At 36.9% G+C, this 24,993-nt stretch overlaps 1 protein-coding gene across 2 annotated transcripts in view; it reads left to right on the top strand.

Annotated features, from left to right (window-relative positions):
• The window catches only part of TRPC3 (transient receptor potential cation channel subfamily C member 3), a 76,146-nt gene that overhangs the window by 36,352 nt on the left and 14,801 nt on the right, over positions 1-24,993 (top strand). Inside the window, exons 5-11 of one of the 2 annotated variants that reach the window (XM_060654256.3) lie at positions 1,379-1,595; positions 3,020-3,253; positions 5,544-5,808; positions 8,771-8,966; positions 10,278-10,487; positions 11,808-11,855; positions 13,671-13,754. In XM_060654256.3, the coding sequence (XP_060510239.1) occupies positions 1,379-1,595; positions 3,020-3,253; positions 5,544-5,808; positions 8,771-8,966; positions 10,278-10,487; positions 11,808-11,855; positions 13,671-13,754 (1,254 nt within the window). The remainder of the gene's footprint in view (positions 1-1,378; positions 1,596-3,019; positions 3,254-5,543; positions 5,809-8,770; positions 8,967-10,277; positions 10,488-11,807; positions 11,856-13,670; positions 13,755-24,993) is intronic. The other variant, XM_060654257.3, reaches the window with a different exon arrangement.

Here is a 24,993-nt window from a genome sequence, read left to right as displayed (position 1 = left end):
GGAAAGGACAGAATTGTTTCTGGAGCCCACATTTATACCTGCCACATACCACCGAAGACAACATAGCAAGAATCCCCCACGTATATCCTAGTTTCACGATAGGCATGCTGCTTTATTTTCGTGTTCTTTAAAGTTTTAAAAGATCAGCCTTTATGAGAAACAGATTTGGAAACTCTCAAGAAATCACTGTGTGCTACGGATAAGCTACCCCAAATGTGCCTCTTTGCAGCTGCAGAACAGCACAGCAATATGTAAATGTGGTGTTTATTTTTCTATGTCTAATATGGAAAATATGACATTTGTCTGTCTGCATTCATGTTCAACTCCAGAAATGCTTAACATTCTTCGGTTATTTGTTGACATCAAATTAAGGTTCTGGACATGCAAAAACATTTGTTTGAAGTTGCCGTCTCTTAAATGTGAGCCTTGGTACTTTTTAAGGTCACAGACTGAGTTTGAAAGTTGGTTCTGAGTATGTAGACTAGAGAACTTATTTGATAAATCAACCAAATGTACCTTTTTCTTGGGCTACAGAAGCCCTTGGGACAGGCAGAATTGTTTTTCATTTCTACTAGAACATGGGGCTTGTAAGGACATTATATCACATGGGACTTTAAAGGAGTTACCTTAAAATAATTATGCTCTGAACTTCAGACATGCTTTTGTACTATTTATATGATTTTCCAAACTCAGGGCTGACTTAATTAAGTTAACCTACTTAGAGATTTTAATTATTGTATAACTCCTTCTTATTGAGGTAATAGTACATAAAATATTTATTTGATTCTAATATTATCTGCCTTTTTCATATCATACAAAGTACAAGTCGATTTCAAAAGACTTACAAGTGAGAACTAAAATTTACTTCTGTAGTAGTAAGGTTTTTAATATTCAAAGGCCTTGTTATGTGCTACAAACACATAATGTTTCAACTATAATGAATGAGTCTCTAAATTCATAACATTTCAATTGTAAAGCAATAAAGCATATGCACTACAATTTGGAGTTTCTTTTCCTAGGCTCTCAAAACCTAGACATGGATTGTGTGGTCTTTCGTGGAAAAATAAGAATAACCAACATATGCCTTGTGATTTTCAGAAATGCATCTGTGAATGCAGTGTTACCCCCCAAGATAAATTGGATATTTAGAAACAATGAAGCTTAAAGACTTCTTAAATAATTCTTGGAGGCAGCATTCCCTAAAAGGAGTGATTTTCATAATGTATAGCTCTTCACAAACAGAGGCAGAATTTTGAAGTTATTCTCATTTCATCTGTTTTTCTTTTACCCTGTATAATAATTTTCGTAAGTAGAAGCTGACATTTCCAAAATAAAAGTCTCGTCTTCGTCTTCTTTCTGTTTGTTTGTTGTACTACAGCTGGGGAAAATTCTGCGAAGCCCTTTCATGAAGTTTGTGGCACATGCTGCTTCTTTCATCATCTTCCTGGGCCTGCTTGTGTTCAATGCCTCAGACAGGTTCGAAGGCATCACCACGCTGCCAAACATCACTGTTATTGACTATCCCAAGCAGATCTTCAGGGTGAAAACCACTCAGTTCACTTGGACTGAGATGCTAATTATGGTCTGGGTTCTTGGTAAGCTTTCTATGTTAAGTATTTTAATTTCTACCAAACATTGTGTCTATATAACAATTGCCTTTTTTTTGTTTAATGTTTGTTTATTTTTGAGAGAGAGAGAGAGAGAGAGTGTGTGTGTGTGTACAAGCAGGGGAGGGGCAGGGGGAGAGAGACACAGAATCTGAAGCAGGCTCCAGGCTCTGAGCTGTCAGCACAGAGCCCGACACGGGGCTCAAACTCACAAACTACGAGATCATGACCTGAGCTGAAGTCAGGAGCTTAACCAACTGAGCCACCCAAGTGCCCCGATTGCCTTTTTTATTTAAAATGTTATTGTGCATTATGTGGTGACAACATTCTCATTGTAAGATAAGCAGTAGAACAAAATAATTGAATAATTTGAATACTAAAAGTTATCTCTTACCACTAAATAAAAATTTTGACGACTAACATGAACCCAATTATAAATATATCACATGTTTAACTTCAGTTATTGAATAAATGTAAATTTTAAAAATCTGACCTGTGATGATCAAATATTTAATTGAAATACTTGTGAGATAATCTAGTAGACATTAGCTGATGAATAAAAATTTTTTTGCAAAAAAAATTTTTTTTGGCTTTCATTTCAGAGGTCTTTTTTAGGAGAGTTTCCATTTTCAGAATGCTGGTTACCTCACCTCACAAAAGTTCTTTTTAAAAAATTTTTATTAGTAAAGTGTAGTTGGCATACACTGTTGTATTAGTTTCATGTGTACAACATAGTGAATTAACAAGTCTACATATTACTCTGTGCTCAGCACAAAAAATGTAGTCACCATACAATGTTATTACAGTACATCCCCTGTGCTGTATTTTTCATCTCCATGGCTTATTTATTTTATAACTAAAATTTTGTACCTCCTACTGCTCTTTATTTCTTCTATCCCTTCACTTACTTCCCCTCTGGCAGCCACCACTTTGTTCTCTGTATTCAAGAGCCTTTTTTTTTTTTTTTTCCAAGAGCCTTTTCATTGTTGCTGTTCATTTGATTTTTAGATTCCACATGTAAGTGAAATCATATGGTATTTCTCTTTCTCTCACTTATTTCACTTAGTGTACACTTTCTAAGTCTATGTTGTTACAAATCCAACATCTCATTCGTTTTTATGGCCGAGTAATATTCCTGTGTGTGTGTGTGTGTGTGTGTGTGTGTGTGTGTGCGTGCGCGCATGTGCGCACCATTTCTGATGCTACGTGTAGAATTATGTTTCTCTGAATTCTAATTCTTATTTACTTGAACATTTTTCCTCCATTTAACTTTGTCCAGGGCCTCAGGGTGCCTGATATGGTACCTTATATATGGAGCTTTTTATAGGTGGGGACTGATAGTGGACAAAATAACAGCTTCTCTAAGCTAGTCTAAGCTATAAAATGTAACCTGTACCTTCCATGTGTGACAGGAATGATGTGGTCTGAGTGTAAGGAGCTCTGGCTGGAAGGACCTAGAGAATATATTTTGCAGTTGTGGAATGTGCTGGACTTTGGGATGCTTTCCATCTTCATTGCTGCTTTCACAGCCAGATTTCTAGCTTTCCTTCAGGCAACAAAAGCACAACAGTATGTGGACAGTTATGTCCAAGAGAGTGACCTCAGTGAAGTTACACTTCCACCAGAGATACAGTATTTCACTTATGGTAAGTTATTAACTGAAGGGTCCTCTTATGCATCAGGAAGGGTACTGGAACCACATTTTGGAAGGAAATGTCAATAAGAGTATGTTTAATGTGAGATGTGTGTTAAATGTGTATGAACAGAGGAGAAAGCATGAGCTTTAGAACTATACAAAATTGGATTCATATCAAGTCTACGGAGCTCCCTTGCTGTGTATAACTTTGTTCGAGGTAACTTACTTCTCTGTGCCTCAGTTCTCAAACCTATAAAATGAAGGTGTTGCAAAGTGAGAGAAAATTATCTTCAAGCCTAACAACATAAGTACTCTTACATATTCTTAGGATATGAAACTGTCTTCATTAGGGGAAAAAATAGCTTGATAAACTGCTCGGGGTGGAAGATGAGTACCTGAGTGCATGGTTTGGAGGAGATAAAATAACAAAAGGCACTAAACTGCTGTACAGGTGGAGTGAAGAAAATTTGGCAGAGGCAGGAAGTAGGAGCTAAAGTGGCATGGGAATGTAAGCTCTGAGGAACAGGCAGAAATACTGGGGAGGACACCCTGCTCCTCAACACAATATGGAAGGGAATTCATGCCTAACTTCTGTGTATCATGAAGAGCAGGGAGGTCCCAGCTGATATTCAGGGTGCAAGGATACTGATGCCTTCCTTGCCCAGCACAAACCAATGGTAAGCAATGTTAGCCTTCCCTCCATTGAGGCCAGGCTGGAAAGGTGTGATTAGCAAATTTCCATGTAGTTGCACAATCTTAAATCTGAAAAGAACCTTAGAAATATATTGCCTGGGGGCACCTGGGTTGCTCAGTCAGTTGAGCATCTGACTTCAGCTCAGGTCATGATCTCACAGTTTGTGAGTTCAAGCTCCACATTAGGCTTGCCACTATCAGCCTATCAGCACAGAGCCTGCTTCAGATCCTCTGTTGCCCTCTATCTGCCCCTCTCCTGCTTGTGCTCTCCCCCAAAATAAATAAATATTTAAAAAAATGTATTGCCTAACGCTTATTTTAATGATAAGGAAACTCAGGCACAGAGTTTAAGTGAGTTCTGATTGTAAGAATCACTTTTTGTAAGTGTAATTAAGGCTTATATTGTGATAAGTGCTAGTGGCATGTTAACATAACTGAAGAAGGCTGGGCGCCTGCTCCAAAATGTAAGATGGATGTTTCACACATTGTGAAATTTAAACACATTGTCTTGTTGTCAACAAGCAAAGATTTTTTAATTCCAAGGAGACCAGATCAAATGAGCAAATGATTACCATTTATAATCAAAGAATTAGCTTAAATTGTATCTTGTGTAATATATATCTTGACTATTTCAGTAACCTCTTTATTTAGGTTGATTCATGTGTATCTAATGACTATAATCTGGAGGGAAATTAGTGAATTCAGGATTCGCTCCTTACTATGTGTATGATTTTGATCAAGGATTTAGCCTTAAGTCTTGGTTTCTGCATCTCTAAAAAAACGATAATGATAACATCAAATCCGTAGAGTCACTGGAAAGCGCAGTGTCTAGTACACATTAAACATTCAATAAACATTAATTTTTGTTGTTGGAAATATCTACAATGTATCCATTCTTCTGGGAGTAACTCTGCACAAAATTAGCGACATATTATTTCATTGAACTTCCAGGGAAATGAGTATCCAACAGTCTGCTGTGAACCTACTAAACGACCTTGAAAGTGGTGGGGTCTTCATTTAGAATCTATATCCAAAATTTTTGCACCTCAATAGCATCTTACATCTTACAGGAACAAGTAATATTGCTCAGATATCACACTGACAGCACCACTGTGATTCAGTGATATTCTCACTTGTTGTAATACAACATTTTATTTGCATAAACTGTTAGATGAACTAATTTCTCCATGAAATATGGAAAATAAGTTTTGTGCCAACTGAGCCTACAGGGTAACAAAATAGCTGGTCCATATATGAGAAGACAGATTAGTCAAGTCCGTTGTTTTGTCATTCTGGACACAGTCTGTGTCTAATGAAGGGTTTTAACTTCTTTATTTATCTTTTGCACTTGACTCTATTTCTACTCAATGTGGAGCAGGTTTAGTATCTTCATAATCATGTTTATTAGATTAAAAGACTCCATGTGGGTGTAGAATTCATATGCTTCTGGTTTAAACATAAAAATAATGCCCAGTTAATTAAATCTAGAGTAGTTTCAACTGAGATAAAAACCACCTTCCTACAAAATAGATCCTATTTAAGGTATTTATTTTGTAGATTGCAATGAAAAAAAGTCCCATTTCTGATATCTCTCTCTCTTTTTCTAGCCAGAGATAAATGGCTCCCTTCTGACCCTCAGATCATATCTGAAGGCCTCTACGCCATTGCTGTTGTGCTCAGTTTCTCTCGGATCGCATATATCCTCCCTGCAAATGAGAGCTTTGGCCCCTTACAGATCTCTCTTGGAAGGACTGTGAAGGATATATTCAAGTTCATGGTCCTCTTTATTATGGTGTTTCTTGCCTTTATGATTGGCATGTTCATACTTTATTCTTACTACCTTGGGGCTAAAGTAAATGCTGCTTTTACCACGTAAGTAAAACATCTTCGAAAAAAGGTTTGATGAGGAAAATGTCTAACAAATCTAGATGAATCAAACACACCACAAATTCAATAATCATAACAAAGATGTTTTTAAGAGCAAAACTATCCATTGAAAAACAGTGCTTATGCATGATTACATTGCCCTAAAGGCTCATTTCTTTGAGTTTAGTAAGGGACCACAGAACAGAATCAAAATTTGGAAAAATCCTAGATGAAGCTGACTATTTTAAGAGAATTGGTCAGCAGATTTTTAATACTGGACATCTATTACATTATGTGTGACATTAAATTTAGTTTCAGTAATTTGTAGTCATTACTATTCAAAAAAGAAAGCACTGGTCTTTATTTTAATGTATCATTAATCAGTACAAAGGAGTTGAGTAAGAAGAAATTACAGCTAAATGTTGTACAACTCACTAGTATCACTTCCTTCCTGTGGTCACACTTGTTTCTACATCGGAGACTCACCTTGCCTGTGAAGTCTTCCTTGATTAAACTTCCTTAGTCATTGTCCCTTTAAGTTCCCTCAGCAGAGAGACATCCAGTTGTGAGATCCCCTGACCCTGCATGTGGGTCCTCCCTTTGTACTGTAGTCCTTCAAGGTAGGGAGATCATTAGCCCTCCCTGTCTCCCTTTGTATCCTGTAATGCCACAGCTAGAAAGAATCTAGACCTTCAATAAGTTCCCTGTAGACTAAAATAGAACATCAAGCCCTTCCAGACATCTAAATTGTTTGGAAATGATTTTTTCACATAGTTAATACAGAGCAAGTCTTGGGGGTAGAAGAGAACGGAAACTCACTTTATTGTAATGAAAAAATAAATTCTGTTTGAACCCAGTAGGGGAGGGATGGAGATATCCTACACATAGTGCCACCCCTGTGAGCCTTTAAGAACTCATTTCTACAACACATTGTCTTCACTGTTTTGTGTGAACACATGGCAACTTGATATAGTGGAAGGATTCTAGGCTAGCAATCAGGCAGACCTGGATATGGATGCATTATCTCTGCTATTTTCTAGCTGCGGCCTTTGGTTAAGTTACTCAGCACTCCTCTGCGTTAGTTCCCTTATTTTTTTTTTTTTTTAAATTTTTTTTTCAACGTTTTTTATTTATTTTTGGGACAGAGAGAGACAGAGCATGAACGGGGGAGGGGCAGAGAGAGAGGGAGACACAGAATCGGAAACAGGCTCCAGGCTCCGAGCCATCAGCCCAGAGCCTGACGCGGGGCTCGAACTCACGGACCGCGAGATCGTGACCTGGCTGAAGTCGGACGCTTAACCGACTGCGCCACCCAGGCGCCCCAGTTCCCTTATTTTTAAAATAATAAGGTTTGAAGCGGGTTATTGTGAGGATTATGTAAGGTCATTTATTTGAAGACTCTTGCCCAAGGTAAGAGCTCAGGCACTGCCAGTGTCCTGTCCTGTTTTACTGTCTGCCTCCTCCCACACATACGTATTCACAGGAATCGATATTCTTGAAGTTAGAGGAGAGAAGGTTTGCAACAAGAGCAAGAGGAAGGAGTCAGAATTTGGGGACACTGTTAAAGTAATGGTGGGAACAAAGAGGTTATAGTTTTTCTCAGTCTCCTGCTACCATCTATGCTATAAAATCACACAATGAACTGTTTTGTAATAGACACCAACTATATAGAAATAGGAATCTTTCTATTTAGCCTCATAAGGGTGTGGCACAATTTCTAGAACATGATAGGTGTTCCATCAATATTTGTTGAATGATGGCATGAGTAAATAAACTAGTGCTAAAACCTATAAATCTATGGAATTGTTGTTTAGAATCTGTTACAACAAATCAAAACCAGCACTGTTTCCATAAATCTTTTTTTGGAAAAAGGACTTACTTTTGAACCTTCCTTTGTAATGGAATTCTACATGTGTAATCGTTTAAGGATTATTTTTGTGGTTCACGTATCAGTGAATACAACTTGGTTATATGCCAAAAGCAGCCAAATTCGGTTGGCAAAATTCATTTAAAGGATAAAAGTAGGTGATTAGTCAGGTGAGGGCCTAAGTGTTACTTGCTGTTATGGAAGAATCAGGGAGTAGATTATATAAATGAAAAGAACAGGAATCTTGCAATCTGTTCCCTCCTATTCATTTGCAGTTAAATGTAACTTTTATATTCTTGGGGCAAAAAAATTCATAGAGTGGTATCTACACTGAAAATCATGCCCCCTTCTTTACCCTTGGGCCCCAATCTCTCATATCTCCTTAGTTCACAGAGGCAATGGTTTCTTTTGGATACTTTCAGAGATATTTTATATATAAACAAGAATATAAGTATTTGTAAACTCCTCCTTTTTAGTCAAATTGTAGACTATTTCATACTTGCTGTATCTTATTTTTCAGTACTTGTTAGATACCATTTTATATAAACACATGAAGATAGATGTGTCTCATTTTCCCAGTGGCTACATAGGAATCCATTATATAGATGGAATTATTTACCAACTCCCCTACTGATAGATATTTAGGTTGTTTTCATTCTTCCCTACTACTACAGTGCAGGGAATATGTTTGTACATATTTTTTTTGAAGTGAGTATATCATCTTAATCCTGACCTTGTTCTACTCCAGAAAACCTGATTTAAAGGTCTAAATGACCTATAAAATCAAACCCCAAATTTCCATCCTTTAGGAGAAAGGAATGGGTATTGTGGCATGACTTTACCTTTCCCCTGCTGAGTTCAGGGAGTTTTCACTTGAAGATAATTTACAGAAAAGGTAGGCATTGGCAACATCTAATCATAAACCCCTAAAGGAACAATTTCTGTTAAATACTATAATAAAATAATTATACTCAGAGTTTGTTGTGATGATATTTAATGATGGCATTTTACATCTTTACAGTATTCAAACCCTAACTTGTTTTTCTTTTGATTTTAATACTGAAGACTGTTTATTTACTGTGTACCTTATTCTTTCAACAGTGTAGAAGAAAGTTTCAAGACACTGTTTTGGTCAATATTTGGGTTGTCTGAAGTCACTTCTGTTGTGCTCAAATACGATCACAAATTCATAGAGAATATTGGCTACGTTCTGTATGGAATATACAATGTAACTATGGTGGTCGTTTTACTCAACATGTTAATTGCTATGATTAATAGCTCATATCAAGAAATTGAGGTAAACCTGCTTTCTATCCATGGTATCTGTTCTTGCCATCTCACTCTAATAATATCCTCCATCTGTTTTTGTGCCCTTTGGTGGATGTCCAGTTCATGTCAATAAAGAGGCTTATACCTAAGCAGAAGGAGCCTGGACATTTCTCTGTGTTTCTCTCCTGGATAGATAGTCTCACAGGCTCTAGTGTCTTCTAGGAGCACAGCAGGGGTCCCCATGAATTTGCCATCATGCTGCCTCCTCTTAGAGTATATTTCAGAAGTTTTGAAATTAATGGCTAGAAGAAGTACTGACTATAGGGAAATTATTCTTTCCTAGGTTAGCTGGCCAACCATCTGAAAGATCCTAGTAGAGGAATTACTAGATGTCTGGCAAACATCAGTGATGTCCTGTATCCAGCCAGAATTTTTAGTATTCTAGAAGTCATTTTACTTCATGTTTTGGATTGCTCTTGCTTTGGTGCCTTCCTTCATCATTGTATGTATGTTTTCCTACATCCTTCCGGTTCGTATTCAGTATCTCTTTAGTATTTTGCTATTTGTTAAACCTCCGAGTCTCTGTGTGTGTTTTAGAAAACACATAGATTCTCAAAGCAGAAGTTAGGTCCCCCAGAAATGGAAACTGTGGCACTCTGAATAACTGCTTGAGTGTGGTAATGGCAGGGTGAAATGAACAAGCCAACTTCTTCCACCTTTGAACTTCCTCCTCTTCATTTTTCTCTCCATCACTCTGGGCTGTTACTGAGGATAAAAAGAGATACAAGACAAGAATAGTCCACCGAGGGCCTTATGTGACATTTGAGGACAGATGGCAGACACGACATCCAAAGTGCAATTCGTCTGAGTGCTATTCTTTTCCCTTTGCTCTAAAGTATAATATGGTGTATCTATAGCCTGCCTTGGATGGGTCTAGATGAGGAGGGAGGGAGGGTGGGTAAAGACTGATGAAGTACTATTGATTATGAGGAATTGGCAGAGGTGGGGAAGAAGGGAGGAGTTAATGTTTTCATCCTTCCGTGACCCTGAATTTTTCTTGCATTTTTGCTTTGTTTTTGACTGGGGGGTGGGACACTCTGGTTAAATTTCAGGTGTTACAGGCATATGGAAGAGAAAAATTAAAAAGATGAGTATCATGACAACAATACTAAGAATATTATATAGGCCAATAGAAGTTATATGCAGATAAATGTATATAAGTGACTTATCTATTTCAAAAGCATAATTTAGGTTCATTGTATGATCCTACTGGAATCAATTACTAGAATATTTAGTTTTTAAAATGACACATTGTTTCTTTTCTATTTTTGTGATACAGGATGACAGTGACGTAGAATGGAAGTTTGCCCGTTCAAAACTTTGGCTATCTTATTTTGATGATGGAAAAACATTACCTCCACCCTTCAGTCTAGTTCCTAGTCCAAAGTCATTTGTTTATTTCGTCATGAGGATCATTAACTTCTCTAAATGCAGAAGGAGCCGGCTACAGAAGGATATAGAAATGGGAATGGGTAACTCCAAGTCCAGGGTACGTATCAAAAACTTACCAAGACTTTGCAATGAATGTTTTGTCTTTCTCCTTGTCTTTTGATGTTTGTTCGGTAATTTTTATGTATGAACTTAGAAGATGTTGAAAGTTACTATCCATTCCATAGTCTTTCATAGACTAACACTTAATATCTTCACAATGTTTCAAGAAGTCACTTAGTCTATGCGTTACTTCTGGTCAGAATTTCATGCAAAGTGCCAGATTAAAAACAAACAAAAACACTTTTTTAACTTGTTAAAAGTAAACAGGAAAGTTATTGTTAGAAAACACTTTGTATTTTTGTATTCCATCCTTCTCAATTGTTATTTTGAAGTTAAAGAATTTTAACTTCACATTTTCCTCTTGGCTGCATATATAGTTTACCACCACCATATTCTTCTTATTTGTAGAAACTCTTTATCGAGCTAGGTAACCTTTTTCTTTAATATCATAAAATCAACACAGGCCTAAGAGCATCCTCAAATATTCCATTTGATATTTCATAAATACCATTTTTATAAATAAGAATGGTTTGTCCCAAAGTTTTCCTGGGTAAGTCATACTTTGATTTTAGTTTGAGTCATACTTTGATTTTAACAAAGATGAGTTTTATGACAATACGTTATTATCATGAATTTAATTTGCAGAGATAGAATTGGTATAGGACACAGGAGGAGATGAGCAGACCTCAGATAATAAGGGAGCAAGACATAACAGGAATAAATGTGTGGAGTTACTTATACTAGTAACTAATTTTTGCCTAAAGTTGTGAAAATGATCTGTTCTTGTCATACCTTGGGAGCCCACAAGATAGCAATGTTACTCTGTAAAGTACAGACCTTTCTGAGCAGAGGTGGATAAGTTTTGTCAGTTGAAGTTGAGAAAAAAGACTAGATTATTGCAATTTAATTTCTTTCTTTAAAAAAATGTGTATTTCCAAGATTTGTAGTACCCTGGCATCTTATTCCTTAGGAAGGTGGCCTTTTAAACCTTTTTAAATTTGACTTGGACATGGGCTCTTAAGGCTATTATGTTCCAAGGCATTGGTTTGGCTGTGTCATCCTATGATTTCAAATAGTACCTCATATGTACACAGCGAGAAGGAGTACAATGTAAAGAATAGAGCCTCCATGTCAGACCAGGATTTGTATTCTGGTGCTTATGGCTTATTTTCAAGTAACATGGATAAGTCATTTCATCACTCTGAGCCTTAGTTGTCTCATCTGAAAGAGAGAAAACTTGGTAGGATTAATGTAAGGATGATATGAGATGTACAAAGTTCCAGCCTCAACAAATATCAGTGCCCTTCCTCATTCACAGTTTACAAAGTGCTTTGCTGTACATTTGAACCTCATGCAACACTGTGAGGTAGGTATTATTATTATTCCCATTTTATAGATAAGACAACTGAAACCATTAAAGTAGCGTACTTACACAAGGTCAGGGGAGCTAGCTGGCCTGTGTGGAGTAGGTGTGAAATCCAAGTTTTCCAGCATCAGATGCCTCGCTCTTTCTACTGCACATGGCTGCCTTATACCCAGCACCTACTGCTATGGCTTGGTTACTGGCCCATTTCCTCCCCATGGGCTGCTCCTTCAGAGACAGGGTGGCTAGTCTCTTAAATGGGCCAGGCTCTAATTGCCATCCTGGGCAACTCCCTCCACTACTGAAATTGACTTTGTTTTGAAGGTGCTTTGTTTCTCTGGGGATTTATTAACTGAAGCTTTATTATTCAAAACCGGAAGCCTCTGGAGAGCGTGGGAACTCACAGCTCTTGCACTCACACCTTAAAGTTTTCTTTCTGTAGGCAACTGATTTCACGGACTCCATTCTTAAGAGTATCATAATGAAGGGGAGAAATACTGTCAGGGGAAGAAGAGCACATTCAGATGTCTGTCTTGTGGCTGCCTATACCTCTGTAAAGGAAATGCAGCTTGCTCAAATGCATGTGAGGGGAGCAGAGTGCTCTATTTATGGTGTCCTCTTCTGCCTGTATTACACCATTGGTAGGAAGAACGGCTTTTTTCAGAGAGGTGGCTGGAAATAGAAAAAAAGTTGAGCACTGATCTCTCAGAAGCCATGAGCCATGGCTTCCCAATCTCCCCATATCTAGTTAAAAACTGCCATTTTAATTTTATTTTTTAAATTGTGCGTGGAGATGTTTAAATCTCTTTAATATTATTTGTATTATAAATATTAATAAATACTCTCTGCATACTGAATTTGGTAAAAATTTGGAGAAATTATATGTCTCTGTTTTTCTCTTTTTAGAAGAGAGGAAGGAACCTCAAGAAATCTTACGCGCTAACCTGTAAAACTAACCTCAGTCAACAATCAGATACTGACCTCTAGTGGCAAATAGAAGAATTAATTTTATTAGCTAAGGTTTTCTGTTGGCAAGATTGTGCCACCTCCTCTTAGCATCCCACACATAGGATCCTGAGTAATGATCATGGAAGTCAGGTGGTGGGGTGAATACATATTTTCGCATAGGTGGTCCTGCCTTTGAATCATACTGTATTGGTAGCAGCTTGCCCAAAAGAAAGAGGCAGGCCCTGCTCACATACATAAAAAGTAGCTAGTAACAGTGTGCTTCTCTTACTGTCTCTTTCTACCCACTCTAAAGTTAAACTCTAAAGAGAGAGCAAGAAAAAAAATTTCTTTAAGCCCAATTATCTTGAAAGTTATGAATCTCGCTCAGTATAAGGCGAAGATACCTAGAAATACATGTTATTTTGGCTCATATTTCAGTGTTACAAAATACCAAATGATACCATTTGAACTTGTAGTGTGTTCCTGTTCGAGTGTAGGAGAGGAATACAGGCTCAGGAGCAGACAGTTCCTTCTATGCATCCTTACCTTCTAGATGCTGTGAATACATTTTGATTAAGCACACAAGTCCTCAGGGACAATTACATTTAGTATGAGCCAACTTTTAAAAATGTTTTCAGTTAAGCAGTTCTGTTGCAGTGCACATTATAAACATTTTGATAAATGTGAGTTATGTTGCTGCATTCATTTTTACCTTTGAAAATCTATTAAATCACTGATAAAACTCCACTTCCACAAAGTTTTCCTTGGAAATGTTGACTCCAGAAATGTTATCAATGAGAATATAGATTATATTTTTGACTTACAAATGAATGTATTCTAATTTACTAGGTTAATTGTATTTTTTCCTAGTTAAACCTCTTCACTCAGTCTAACTCAAGAGTTTTTGAATCACACAGTTTTAACAGCATTCTCAACCAGCCAACACGTTATCAGGTAAGCATTCAGTAGACATATCTTTTTATCCGTATGTAATTCCTTGTGTGTGTGTGTGTGTGTGTGTGTGTGTGTGTGTGTGTGTAGTGAGTAGAATTATATTCTTCGGATATACTATGAGGATAGAACAGAACAGGGAAAAAATAGTATGTTAGTAGGAGGGGACTTTAGAAATCAGAGTCCCACATCCTTCATTTTTTTGGTTGAGGAAGAAGAGTTCCTTTGTGATATTAAAAGCAAAGTGTTGCCACACCTTCCAAAGAACATCCTCAAATACCTTGAGATGGGGAAGCAGTGGGAGATATGGTATATTAGGAAGATAATGCTTTCACAGTATGGAAACCTGATAACATTTCTCTAGGTAATCCATTTTTCCAATGGATTCTTAGGCTATACTGTTCCATTAGTGCTACTTTAAAATATCTTTTGCATTTTGACATTAGATGTGACATTTGAACACTATTTTCCAACTTAGATGAGGTTGTAGCTTTTCTTTTCCATCTGGTTGATCATTTTGACTAACAAATCTGTAGATTTCTGATGAAATCTAGAGATCACAAGATCACAAGAATGAAGATCCAGGAATTTGTAATGTATGGTTATGTCACTTAATGGGTACAGTGCTCTTTGTACACTCGTCTTGGAAGCAGCAAATCCTGCAAATTGCTTGGCACACTGATTGTCAAAGTCTTACTTTTTAATGGCTACATTATATTCCATTTATATGGTTATATTTACATTTAATATATCAGTCTTCTATCGATAGAAATAGAGGATATTGCCAATATTTAGCTATTATAAGCAACACTGCAGTAAGTAACCTCGTATATATGACATTTGAAACATGCACAACCATATAGAATTGTCTGGTTAAAGTGTATATAGGCATTTTAATATTTTAGCTATTATCAAACTGATTTTGGTGGAACTTGTACCAATTTATAGTCTTAACGATAAATGTGTGAAAGAGCCCATTTCCTCCTTCATGCACTAACAGCGTGTTACCAAAGGTTTTTTATCTTTGTCAAATAGATGGGTGAATATGGTATCACAGTGTAGTCTTCCTTGGCATTCTTTGTAATGAATGAACTTGACCATCTTTTAATATTTAGTATTCCACATGTTTACTTTTCTTGATGGGTTTTTTGTTATAAAGAGGAATTCATTTATGAAATATTTGAAGAATTAAGAATTCTTTTAAAATTAGTCCTTTGCCTGTGATACAAGTTGAGAATTTTTTTCTATTTGTATATATTTTTAATATTTTCACCCAACTTTATGATTTTTGTATCGTCAACTCTACAAACTTTCTATCGCTTTAGATTTTTGACCTGTTTAGGAAGATCTTCCCCCACGTAAGAATACTTGAGAAATTTTTTACACATATTTTCTTTAGTACTTTTATGGTTTTACTTTTCAGATGAAAATATATGATCCATATAGAATATATTTTGATGCAATGTGTGGGGTGGAGATCCAAATTTATTCATTTTCCAGATGATTATATAGTTGGATGTGTTGAATAAGTATCTTTTTATTGACTTGAAATGTCACCTTTATCACTTACTAAATTTCTTTATCTACTTAGATTTATTTCTAGGATTTCCATATGTTGTAGAACCACACTGTTTTAATTATTATAGTTTATAACAAAAGTTAAATAAAATATACAGACACAGACACACACATACATATGTCCTTACTTCAGGACTCTTATTTTACATAATATCCTGGCTATTCTTTCTTGTTTCTATTTCTGTTTGAACTTTAGAGTCAGCTTGTGTAGGTAGTAAAATATTCTGTTCTTTTTGTGATTGTTTTAAGTAAAATTGAGTTCTGTATAATGTCTGGCTTCCTTTTCAACAACATGATATACCTTTCCAACTGTTCAGATCTTCATTTGTGTATTCAGTATCGTTATAAAGTCGTCCTCCTGTTGTTTGTATTGATTAGGATATTAAGTTTGGTGCAAACCTCACAAAACCACCAAATACCAACCACTATGTAAAGTATATATATAGAAATTTATTCCTCTCACCTATTCAAGAAGTCAAGAGGAGGTCATCCCAGGACTGGTATGCTACCTACCAATGTTCAGGGACCAAGGCTTTTATAGCATATAATTGTGTCATGACTGGCTTTCAGTCTAACATGCTTCATGGTCCAAGAAAGTTATTGGAAATCTGGCTATTATTTATGCATTCCAAAATACATTTAGAAGGTGATAGGAAAGAAAGATATGCCTCTTTCCTATAAGGAACTTATTTAAAGTTGCACAGTTTATCTGCAGGGGAGGTTGGGAAATATCTTAATTCCTAGGGGCCATTTGCCAAGCTAAAAAAAAAAAAACAAAAAAAAAAAAAACAGGGAAGAGAATTGTCAGTCTCTGCTGAGATGATTATGTTATTTGTCTTGGTGCTTATCTTTATGTCTTTACATATATTTCTGTCTCTGTTACTTGATTTACAAGTTTCAAGTTTTATCTTTTGATCCTCCAGCTCTAAAATATGAGAGAATCAATGTGTTTATTTTATCTTTTATCACTTCCCCCTTTCTCCTAACATTTATTAGTTAAATCATTACAACTGTGATGGAGGAAAAAAACTTTACCCATTAGGTTTTGTCAGTTAAACTGACAAAAGACAGATTAATATGAGGGGAAAAAAACACATGTGTATTTATAAAAAGCAAAATGCATACACACAGGAGAACTCCCTGATGAGTAACGCAAGGGAGTAGTTAGAATTGGGAGCTTACATACCATCTTAACAAAGGGTAAATTTGGGTAGAAGCGACAAGACAAAGGAAACAGGTTTGGGCTCTAAAGGGTACTAAATTGTGGGAAGGTAAGTATACAAGAAAACCAATGGAAGATTAGGGTTGCTTTATTAAGGTTTTCCTGTGCAGACCCTGTGCCAACTTTCTGTCTCCAGTGATGATGGTTGTTTTAATTCCTTCTGGTTTGGAACAAGGAGAGGGAAGACCTTCACAAAGGGAAATTTATGTCTTGCTTTTAGGCAGATAGGAGAGGGGGAGTGAGCTCTTTCTGTGTTTTCTGCTTCTTAATCGACTTCAGAGTAATCCTTATGCCAAAGTGCTGGTCAGGATTTTAACCCACATTTGTTTTCATTTTAGTCCCACAGAGTTGGCACATGCCACGGATCTTTTTGCCATCATTTTCCTTTGTGGACTAAAGTTTGTCTTTAGTTTCTTCAGAAAGAGTTCATGGGAACTATGTTTTAGTTATTTTATATTCTAAACTGTTTTCTATTTTCTATATATTTATATTGACTTGCTATAAAATTCTTAGATATGACTTTATTTTCTTAATGTATTTGTAAACATTGCTCCACTGCTCCTAGAATAAAATGCTGATGTGGAAAAGTTTGAGGCCGGATTGTTTTTCTTATTCTATTGACCTGAGATTTTGATTTGGATGCCCACATTTTCTTCATTCATTTTCTAAGTCCAATAACTTGCTGTTGGTTTTTCTGAAGGTGAATCTGTATGTATTTTTTCCTGCACAAAGTATGGCTCTTCAATCTATACATTCCAGTCTTCTTTTATTTCTGAATAATATCCTTATATCATATCTTGAAATATTTTTTTCTGTTCCTCTATTTGGGTCTCTTCTTTAAAGAATCCAATTAGATGCCTGCTGAGTCTTCTTTGCCTGTCCTCTGTAGCAACCACTTTTACTCTATTCCAGTTGAATTTTTTATCCATTTCTCCTTTGGCTCCTTTTCTCTCATACTGTATTGTTCTTTGTCTTCATATGTGCTATTTCAAATTTACCTTTCATTTCTGTGACAATTCTCTTCTTCCTCTTTTTAAGACTTTCAAGCTTATATATCATTTCCTTTTTTGACTCACAATATTTTCCTCAGCCTTTGGTGCTCTTATTTTAAAGACATGATTGGCTCATTGGGTATTCATTCCTGCTTTGTTAAAGATTAGTTGACCATATAGTTGATGAATCCATTTCTGGGTTTTCTATTCTATTCCGTTGGTCTGTGTGTCTATTTTTGTGCCAGTTCCATACTGTCTAGATGACTACAAGTTTATAATAGAGCTCAAAGTCTGGAATTGTGATGCCACCAGCTTTGCTTTTCTTTCCCAGGGTTACTTTAGCTTTTGGGGTTTTTCGTGGTTCCATACAAATTTTAGGATTGTTTGTTCTAGCACTGTGAAGAATGCTGGTGGTATTTTGATAGGAATTGTATAAAGTGTGTAGATTGCTGTGGGTAGTATAGACATTTGAACATTGTTCTTTCAATCCGTGAGCTTAGAATGTTTTTCTGTCTTTTTATCATCTTCAATTTCTTTCCTAAGTATTCTATACTTTTCTGAGTACAGATCTTTTACCTCTTTGGTTAGATTTATTTGTAGGTATCTTATGGGTTTTGGTGCAATTGTGAATGGGACAGATTCATTGATTTCTCTTTCTCCTGCTTCATTTTTGGTGTATAGAAATGCAACAGATTTCTGTACATTGATTTTATATTCTGTGATGTTACTGATTTCATGTATCAGTTCTAGCAATTTTTTGGTGGAGTCCTACATAGAATATCATGACATCTGTGAAGAGTGAAAGTTTGCCTTTCTTCCTTGCCAATTTGGATTATTTTTATTGCTTTTTTTTTTTCTGGTTGCTGAATCTAGGACTTCCAGTACTATGTTAAATAATAATGGTGAGAGTGGATATCCCTCTCTTGTTCCTGACCTTAGAGGAAAAGCTCTCAGTTTTTCCCCATTGAGGATGATATTGGCTATGGGTCTTTGGTAGGTGGCCTTTATGATGTTGAGGTGTGTTCCCTCTATCCCTACTTTATTGGGGTTTTTATTAATGCTTTTTCTGCATCTATTAAGATCATATGGTTCTTATCCTTTCTTTTATTAATGTGGTGTATCATGTTGATTGATTTGCGATTATTGAACCACCCTTGCAGCCCAGGAATAAATCCCACTTGATCATGGTAAATAATTCTTTTAATGTACTCTTGGATTTAATTTGCTAGGATCTTGTTGAGAATTTTTGCATTCATATTCATCAGGGATATTGGCCTGTAGTTCCCCTTTTAGTGGGGTCTTTGGCTTTAAAATCAAGATAATGCTGACCTCGTAGAATGAGTTTGGAAGTTTTCCTTCCATTTCTACTTTTTGGAACAGTTTGAGAAGAAAATATATTAATTCCTCTTTAAATGTTTGGTAGAATTCCCCTGGGAAACCATCTGGTCCTGGTATTTTGTTTTTTGGAAGATTTTTGATTACTGATTCAATTTCTTTATTGGTATGGATTTGTTCAAATTTTCTATTTCTTCCTGTTTCAGTTTTGGTAGTTTATATGTTTATAGGAATTTATCCATTTCTTCCAGATTGCCCAATTTATTGGCATATAATTGTTCATAATATTCTTTTATAATTGTATTTTTGTGGTATTGGTTGTGATCACGCCTCTTTCATTCGTGATTTTATTTATTTGGGTCCTTTCTCTTCATTTTGATAGGTCTGGCTAAGGGTTTATTGATTCTGTTAATACTTTCAAAGAACCACCTCCTGTTTTACTGGGTGTTGTTGTTGTTGTTTTTATATCATTTTTTTCTGCTCTCATTTTTATAATTTCCTTTCTTCTGACTTTAGGCTTTATTTGCTGTTTCTTTTCTTGTTCCTTTAGATGTAAGGTTTCATTGTGTATTTGAGACTTTTCTTGCTTCTTGATGTAGCCCTGTACTGCTATGCACTTCCCTCTTATGACTGCCTTTGCTACATCCCAAAGGTTTGAACTATCGTGTTTTCATTTTCATTTGCTTCCATGTATTTCTTTATTTCTTCTTTAATTTCCTGATTAACCCATTCATTCTTTAGTAGGATGTTCTTTAACCTCCAGGTATTTGTGGTCTTCCCCAATTTTTTCTTGTGGTTGACTTCAAGTTTCATAGTGTTGTGTCTGAAAATCATGCATGGTAGGATCTCGGTCTTTTTGCACTTGTTGAGGGCTGATTTGTGACCCAGTACGTGATCTTTTCTGGAGAATGTCCCATGTACACTTGAATGTGTGTTCTGTGCTTTAGGATGAAATGTCTGAATATATCTGCTAAGTCCATCCAGTCCAGTGTGTCATTCAAAGCCATTGTTTCCTTGTTGATTTTCTACTTAAGATGATCTGTCCATTGTTGTAAGTGGGGTGTTAAGTCCCCTGCTGTTATTGTATTGTTATTAATGATTTTCTTTATGTTTATGATTATTTATATATTTGGGTGCTTTCAAGTTGAGGGCGTAAATATTTATAATTGTTAGATCTTCTTGTTGGATGGACCCCTTTATTTAGACCTAGGGCCCTTCTTCATCTCGTGTTACAGTCTTTGGTCTAAAATCTAGCCTGTCTGAAATAAGTATGGCTATTCCAGCTTTTGTTTGACATCCATTAGCATGATAAATGTTTCTCTATCCCCTCACTTTCAATCTGCAGGTATCTTTAGGTCTGAAATAAGTCTCTTGTAGGTGGCATATAGATGGGTCTTGGATTTTTTTTCTTTTAATCATTCTAATAACTTGTGTCTCTTGATTGGAGCATTTAGTCCATTTACGTTCAGAATGATTATTGATAGATATGAATTTAGTGCCACTGTATTACCTGTAAAGTTGGTGTTTCTGGAGATTTTCTTGTTCCTTTCTAGTCTTTGTTGTTTTGGCCTTTCTTTCCCACTCAAAGAGTCCCCCTTTAATATTTCTTGCAGGGTTGGTTTAGTGGTCACTAACTTCTTTTGTTATTGTTTTTCTGGGAAACTCTTGATCTCCCTATTCTGAATGACAACCTTGCTGCATAAAGTATTCTTGGCTGTATATTTCCCCATTCAGCACATTGAATATATCATGCCACTCCTTTCTGGCCTACCAAGTTTTTGTGAAGAGATCTTCTGCTAACCTTATTTGTCATCCCTTCTAGGCTAGGGATTTCTTTTCCCTCTCTGCTTTCAAGATTCTTTCCTTATCTATTTGGCACATTTTACTATGATGTGTCTTGGTATTGGCCTGCTTTTGTTGATTTTGATGGGAGTTCTCTGTGCCTCCTGGATTTGGATGTCCATTTGCTTCCCCAGATTAGGGAAGTTTTCAGGTTTAATTTGCACAAATAAACCTTCTCCTTTTTCCCTCTCTTTTTCTGGGACTCCTATGATATGGATGTTACTAAACTTTACGGAATTGATGAATTCCCTAAGTCTACATTTGTAATCTAATATTTTTTCCTTCTTATCAGCGTCATTATTTTCCATAATTTTATCTTCTTTATAACCTATTTGTTCCTCTGATTCTTCCATCCTTGTGGTCATCATATCTCGTCAGTTTTGCATCTCGGTTAGCATTTTTAATTTCAGCCTGATAAGTTTTAAGTCTTTGATTTCTGTGGTAAGGGACTCCTTGGTGCCTTCTATGCTTTTTTCAAGCCAACCTAGCATCTTTATGATTGTTGTTTTAAGTTCGGGTACAGGAATAGATCCCTGGCTGTGATCTCTTCTTGTTCTTTCTTTTGGGATGAACTCCTCTGTCTTGGCATTTTTTCTAGGTCTCTGTCTTCTGTGTGTTAGGAAAGCCTGTTATGTTTCCTACTCCTGAAAGTAATGGCTGTATTAAGAAGAGGTCATATACTGTCTAGGGCCTGGTGCTTCAGGAAGTATTTCTGTTATATTCTGTGTGCATGCTGCTATTGTGTTTTGGCTGCTGTTTCCCTCAGGTCAGTCCTCTGTAGAGTTTGTCCTTGCCTTTAGTGGGGACTTGTTTGGACCTTGTCTACTGTGTTGTGCATTTTAACTAGGTGTGTTTTACTTCTTGTTAAAAGAGGCTAGATCCTCTTTGCCCTAGGGCTGAAATTGCAGCACTGTATGGTCAGTAGACTTGGTGCACGCGGGAGATTTGTGCTCATCTTCTGGGGGAGGGGCTCCCTACTGCTCTGAATCTCAGGGACACTTGCTCTAGTAAAAAAAAAAGAACCTACAGAGTGCAGGAGGGAGGGCATTTGTGTAAGCAGCTGAAACCTCCACTGTGGGTGCTGTGCTGATCACTGTAGCCTGTCTGGGCTGATGCGGGGGAGAAAAATGGCACCAACCTGCTCTCTTGACACCAGAGAGGGGAGTTTGTGCCTGCCACTTCTCAGGAAACCCTCACAGAAGAGTGAACAATTTCCTTTTGTGTGTACCAGGCATCCCTCAGATCCCTTGCCTTCACCCTGTCTGTGTCTGAGCCATCTTCCCACTCCTGTATTTTATCTCAACTGGCTGGGTTTCAAAACTGCAAATTTTGGGGACCAAATGCCGCTGATCCTCTCGAGGAGGGTCTTGCCACACTGGGGCTGGCGACAGTTTGTCCCCAAAGTGCTGTTACACAAAGGCACAGGGGCTTGGAGTTTATGGTAAAGTGCAGCAAAAAGCTGGTGTCCATGTTAGCTGTCCTCAGCAGGAGTCTTTGCTTGTATGCTAGTGAACGGGGCAGCTCACTGGTGCCTGACCGCTCTTTTGTCCTCTGAGAGGCAGTGCCACCTCTCCCAAATGCATTCCAAGAAGGGGAACTGTCTCTTCCAGTGTGATGCAGGGGATCCTCAGACCATGCTGTCCACTCTCGGTCCTCTTCTCTCCTGCACAGGAGCCCCTCTATGTCCACCAGGCTCCACCCAGCTATGGTGCAGATTTCTGAAACTTCAGACTTTGAGCTCCACTCTTTGTAAAAACTTGCGATAATCAGCTCTTCTCATTTTCCCTGTTCCCATTTCCCCAATGGTTTTGGGGAAGTATTTTTTCTTGTGCAGTGCCCTGTGTCCTGTTCTTTTTCTCTCTTTCTCTCCTGTCTCCCTGATCCAGGTTCCCTCCCCTCCACAGCACCAGCAATTCTTTTCTACCCCAATCATGTCTCTGCACCTCCCACCTTCCACGATGTGGCCTCTTTTCTCCTTCTAGTTGTGAGTTTGTCCTCTCAGTCCTCAGATTGATTTCCTAGGTGTTCGAATAATTGGATATATATTATCTAGCTGTGTTCAAGGGATGAGGCTAGCATAGAGTCCTCCTAGTATCTGTCATCTTAACTCCCAATCCATTACTCAGCTTTAAACGAAGTAAGTTCTTGGATCAGCAGCTTTCAGGAGGTTGGAGTGGTGTTAGAGAATTCCAGATCCTCCTTCGCAGCTAATAGAATTTTCCTATGGGCACAGGATTGTATTTGTGAGTTCATTTTTTCTTTATGTTTCCCTAACAGAAAATAGCAATACAAGACTAGTCAGTTGCAAGGCAGACTCTCCCTCTCCACCTCACGAAATACATCTAGCAAATATGGATTTCCTTTATAATTTCTCCTTCACTCTTCTATTCCAAACTTCTCTAGATTTTGTGTCAAAAGGTCAAGGGAAGTTCTCAGCCATGAATGTCTGTCTTTGGCATTTCCTCACACCCTCATTTGATTTTTCATATGACATTTCTAAAGAAGAGTATGGATGCATCACAGGAGTTTGTGTTTCTGTTTCTTATTCTCCTTGTTGCTTTTGAATGATTTAGAAGAAGTGGGGGAAATTCCCAAATTTATTGTCAAATTCAATCTTCTTGTGTCTGAAAACTGTTCTGCTTCTACACGAGGTGATCTTTGCTACGCTGCCTAGAGGCTCCAGAATGCCGTACGTTTCGTATTTTATAAGGAGAAGAATTCCCTGTCTGTAGCATGATACTCTGTGGTGCTCCAAAATTGATAGTATAAAAATAAACTCTGAGAAAAAAGGTTTAAATCAGCTATCAAACTTCACAGATGAATCAAATTTCATATAAATGCCTTGATTATATTTAGATAAAATCTCTTTACTATGGATTCCATGAGTGATAACAATTGGTTTTAGTTTAATGAATTCTTGTTTCATGCAGTGTAATTATAATATATGACTTACTTAAAGAAATCCCAGATCTTAATCTGCTAAATGGGGATTATTTTCTTCAAAGTGGTGACCTTTTGGGATACTCTAATTCTAATGGTGCTACCACAATTCAGAACATTTTTGGAATATCACTAAAGAATTACTTTTATAATAAGTTTATAAGACACAAAAATTGCTTCATTTTCATTATTAAACTCAGATAATTATTAATAAGACTCAGTGCCATATGACTACTTTTTTTTCAAAAATAGTCATATCCATCTTCAAAAAAACATGGCTGTCTCCAGCTGCACCTTACGTGTTTTACATCCAAATGAGTGTTTCCTCTCCAAAACAATTACTTCAAAAGTAGAGAGACTCAAGTTTGCCTCAAAGTATAACAGAGGAAGAGTTTCAAAAATACTTTGATCAATTACAGTGTTATTTATATTAACATTAATTATTAATAGTGTGCTGAGGTCATTTTTGTTATGTGTGTAAATATTTTTTTGTTACAAAACTAGAGATGATTTTTTCTGGAGAACATAAGGACTTGGAGGGATAGCTATGATTGAACTATGCTCATGAAAAGTTCAAGTTAAAGGTACATGGATATGCTAAAGTGACTTTAAGAAATGGGAATTTTTTCTAAGACTCCACAGACACAAGATTGTAGGTTCTTGGGTCCTATTCTCTCTGGTGTCTCTTGTAGCAGCTCTGCTTTAACTACCTTCTTCAGCTTGGGAACTCCTTTCGCCAACGTAGTGTTATACTGTCTTTGGCCCACATGATGGTCCCTAGTCCGAACCACTAAGGCTACCATAGGTGGCTTGGTTTTACTGGAGGCACATGGCATTTTTCTCTAAAGGAGGCAATATGAGACATTCACATTAAGCTTCATTCATAATGAGGTTGATGGCACATTACGGACTCCCACTATTATGCATGGTCCCTGGTAACAAGGATACAAAGATCCAGTCCATGCCTTCAAGGATCTCTCCCCTGGAGTGAAATTTCAAGATTGAGGCGGGAAGGAAAGAAAAATAGATGAACATTCACACAACCCTGTGAAATGTGGCATAGGTGAAATGTAAATAAAATGGTATGAGAACCTTGGGAAACCCATAGAAGGGGAATATTTAAAAACCCATCAAGTAGAAGCAATTCTAGTCTCTCTCTCTCTAAAGAACAGAACTTTGACTAGTGGTTAGAAGGTATAATGAAGCAGATTTGATGCAATACAACAGAATTGTTTTTTAACTGCTACAGTTGTCTAAAAATAGATTAAACCAGCTGTCTGGAAAGAGTAACAGGCTCTGAATCACAGATGTTTATTCAGAGGCTGTGCAATGG

Source organism: Panthera onca, chromosome B1, assembly GCF_046562875.1.
Source record: "Panthera onca isolate mPanOnc1 chromosome B1, mPanOnc1 haplotype 2, whole genome shotgun sequence".
In the NCBI taxonomy this organism is placed as follows: Eukaryota; Metazoa; Chordata; class Mammalia; order Carnivora; family Felidae; genus Panthera; species Panthera onca.
This window is presented reverse-complemented; position numbering and strand designations above follow the sequence as displayed.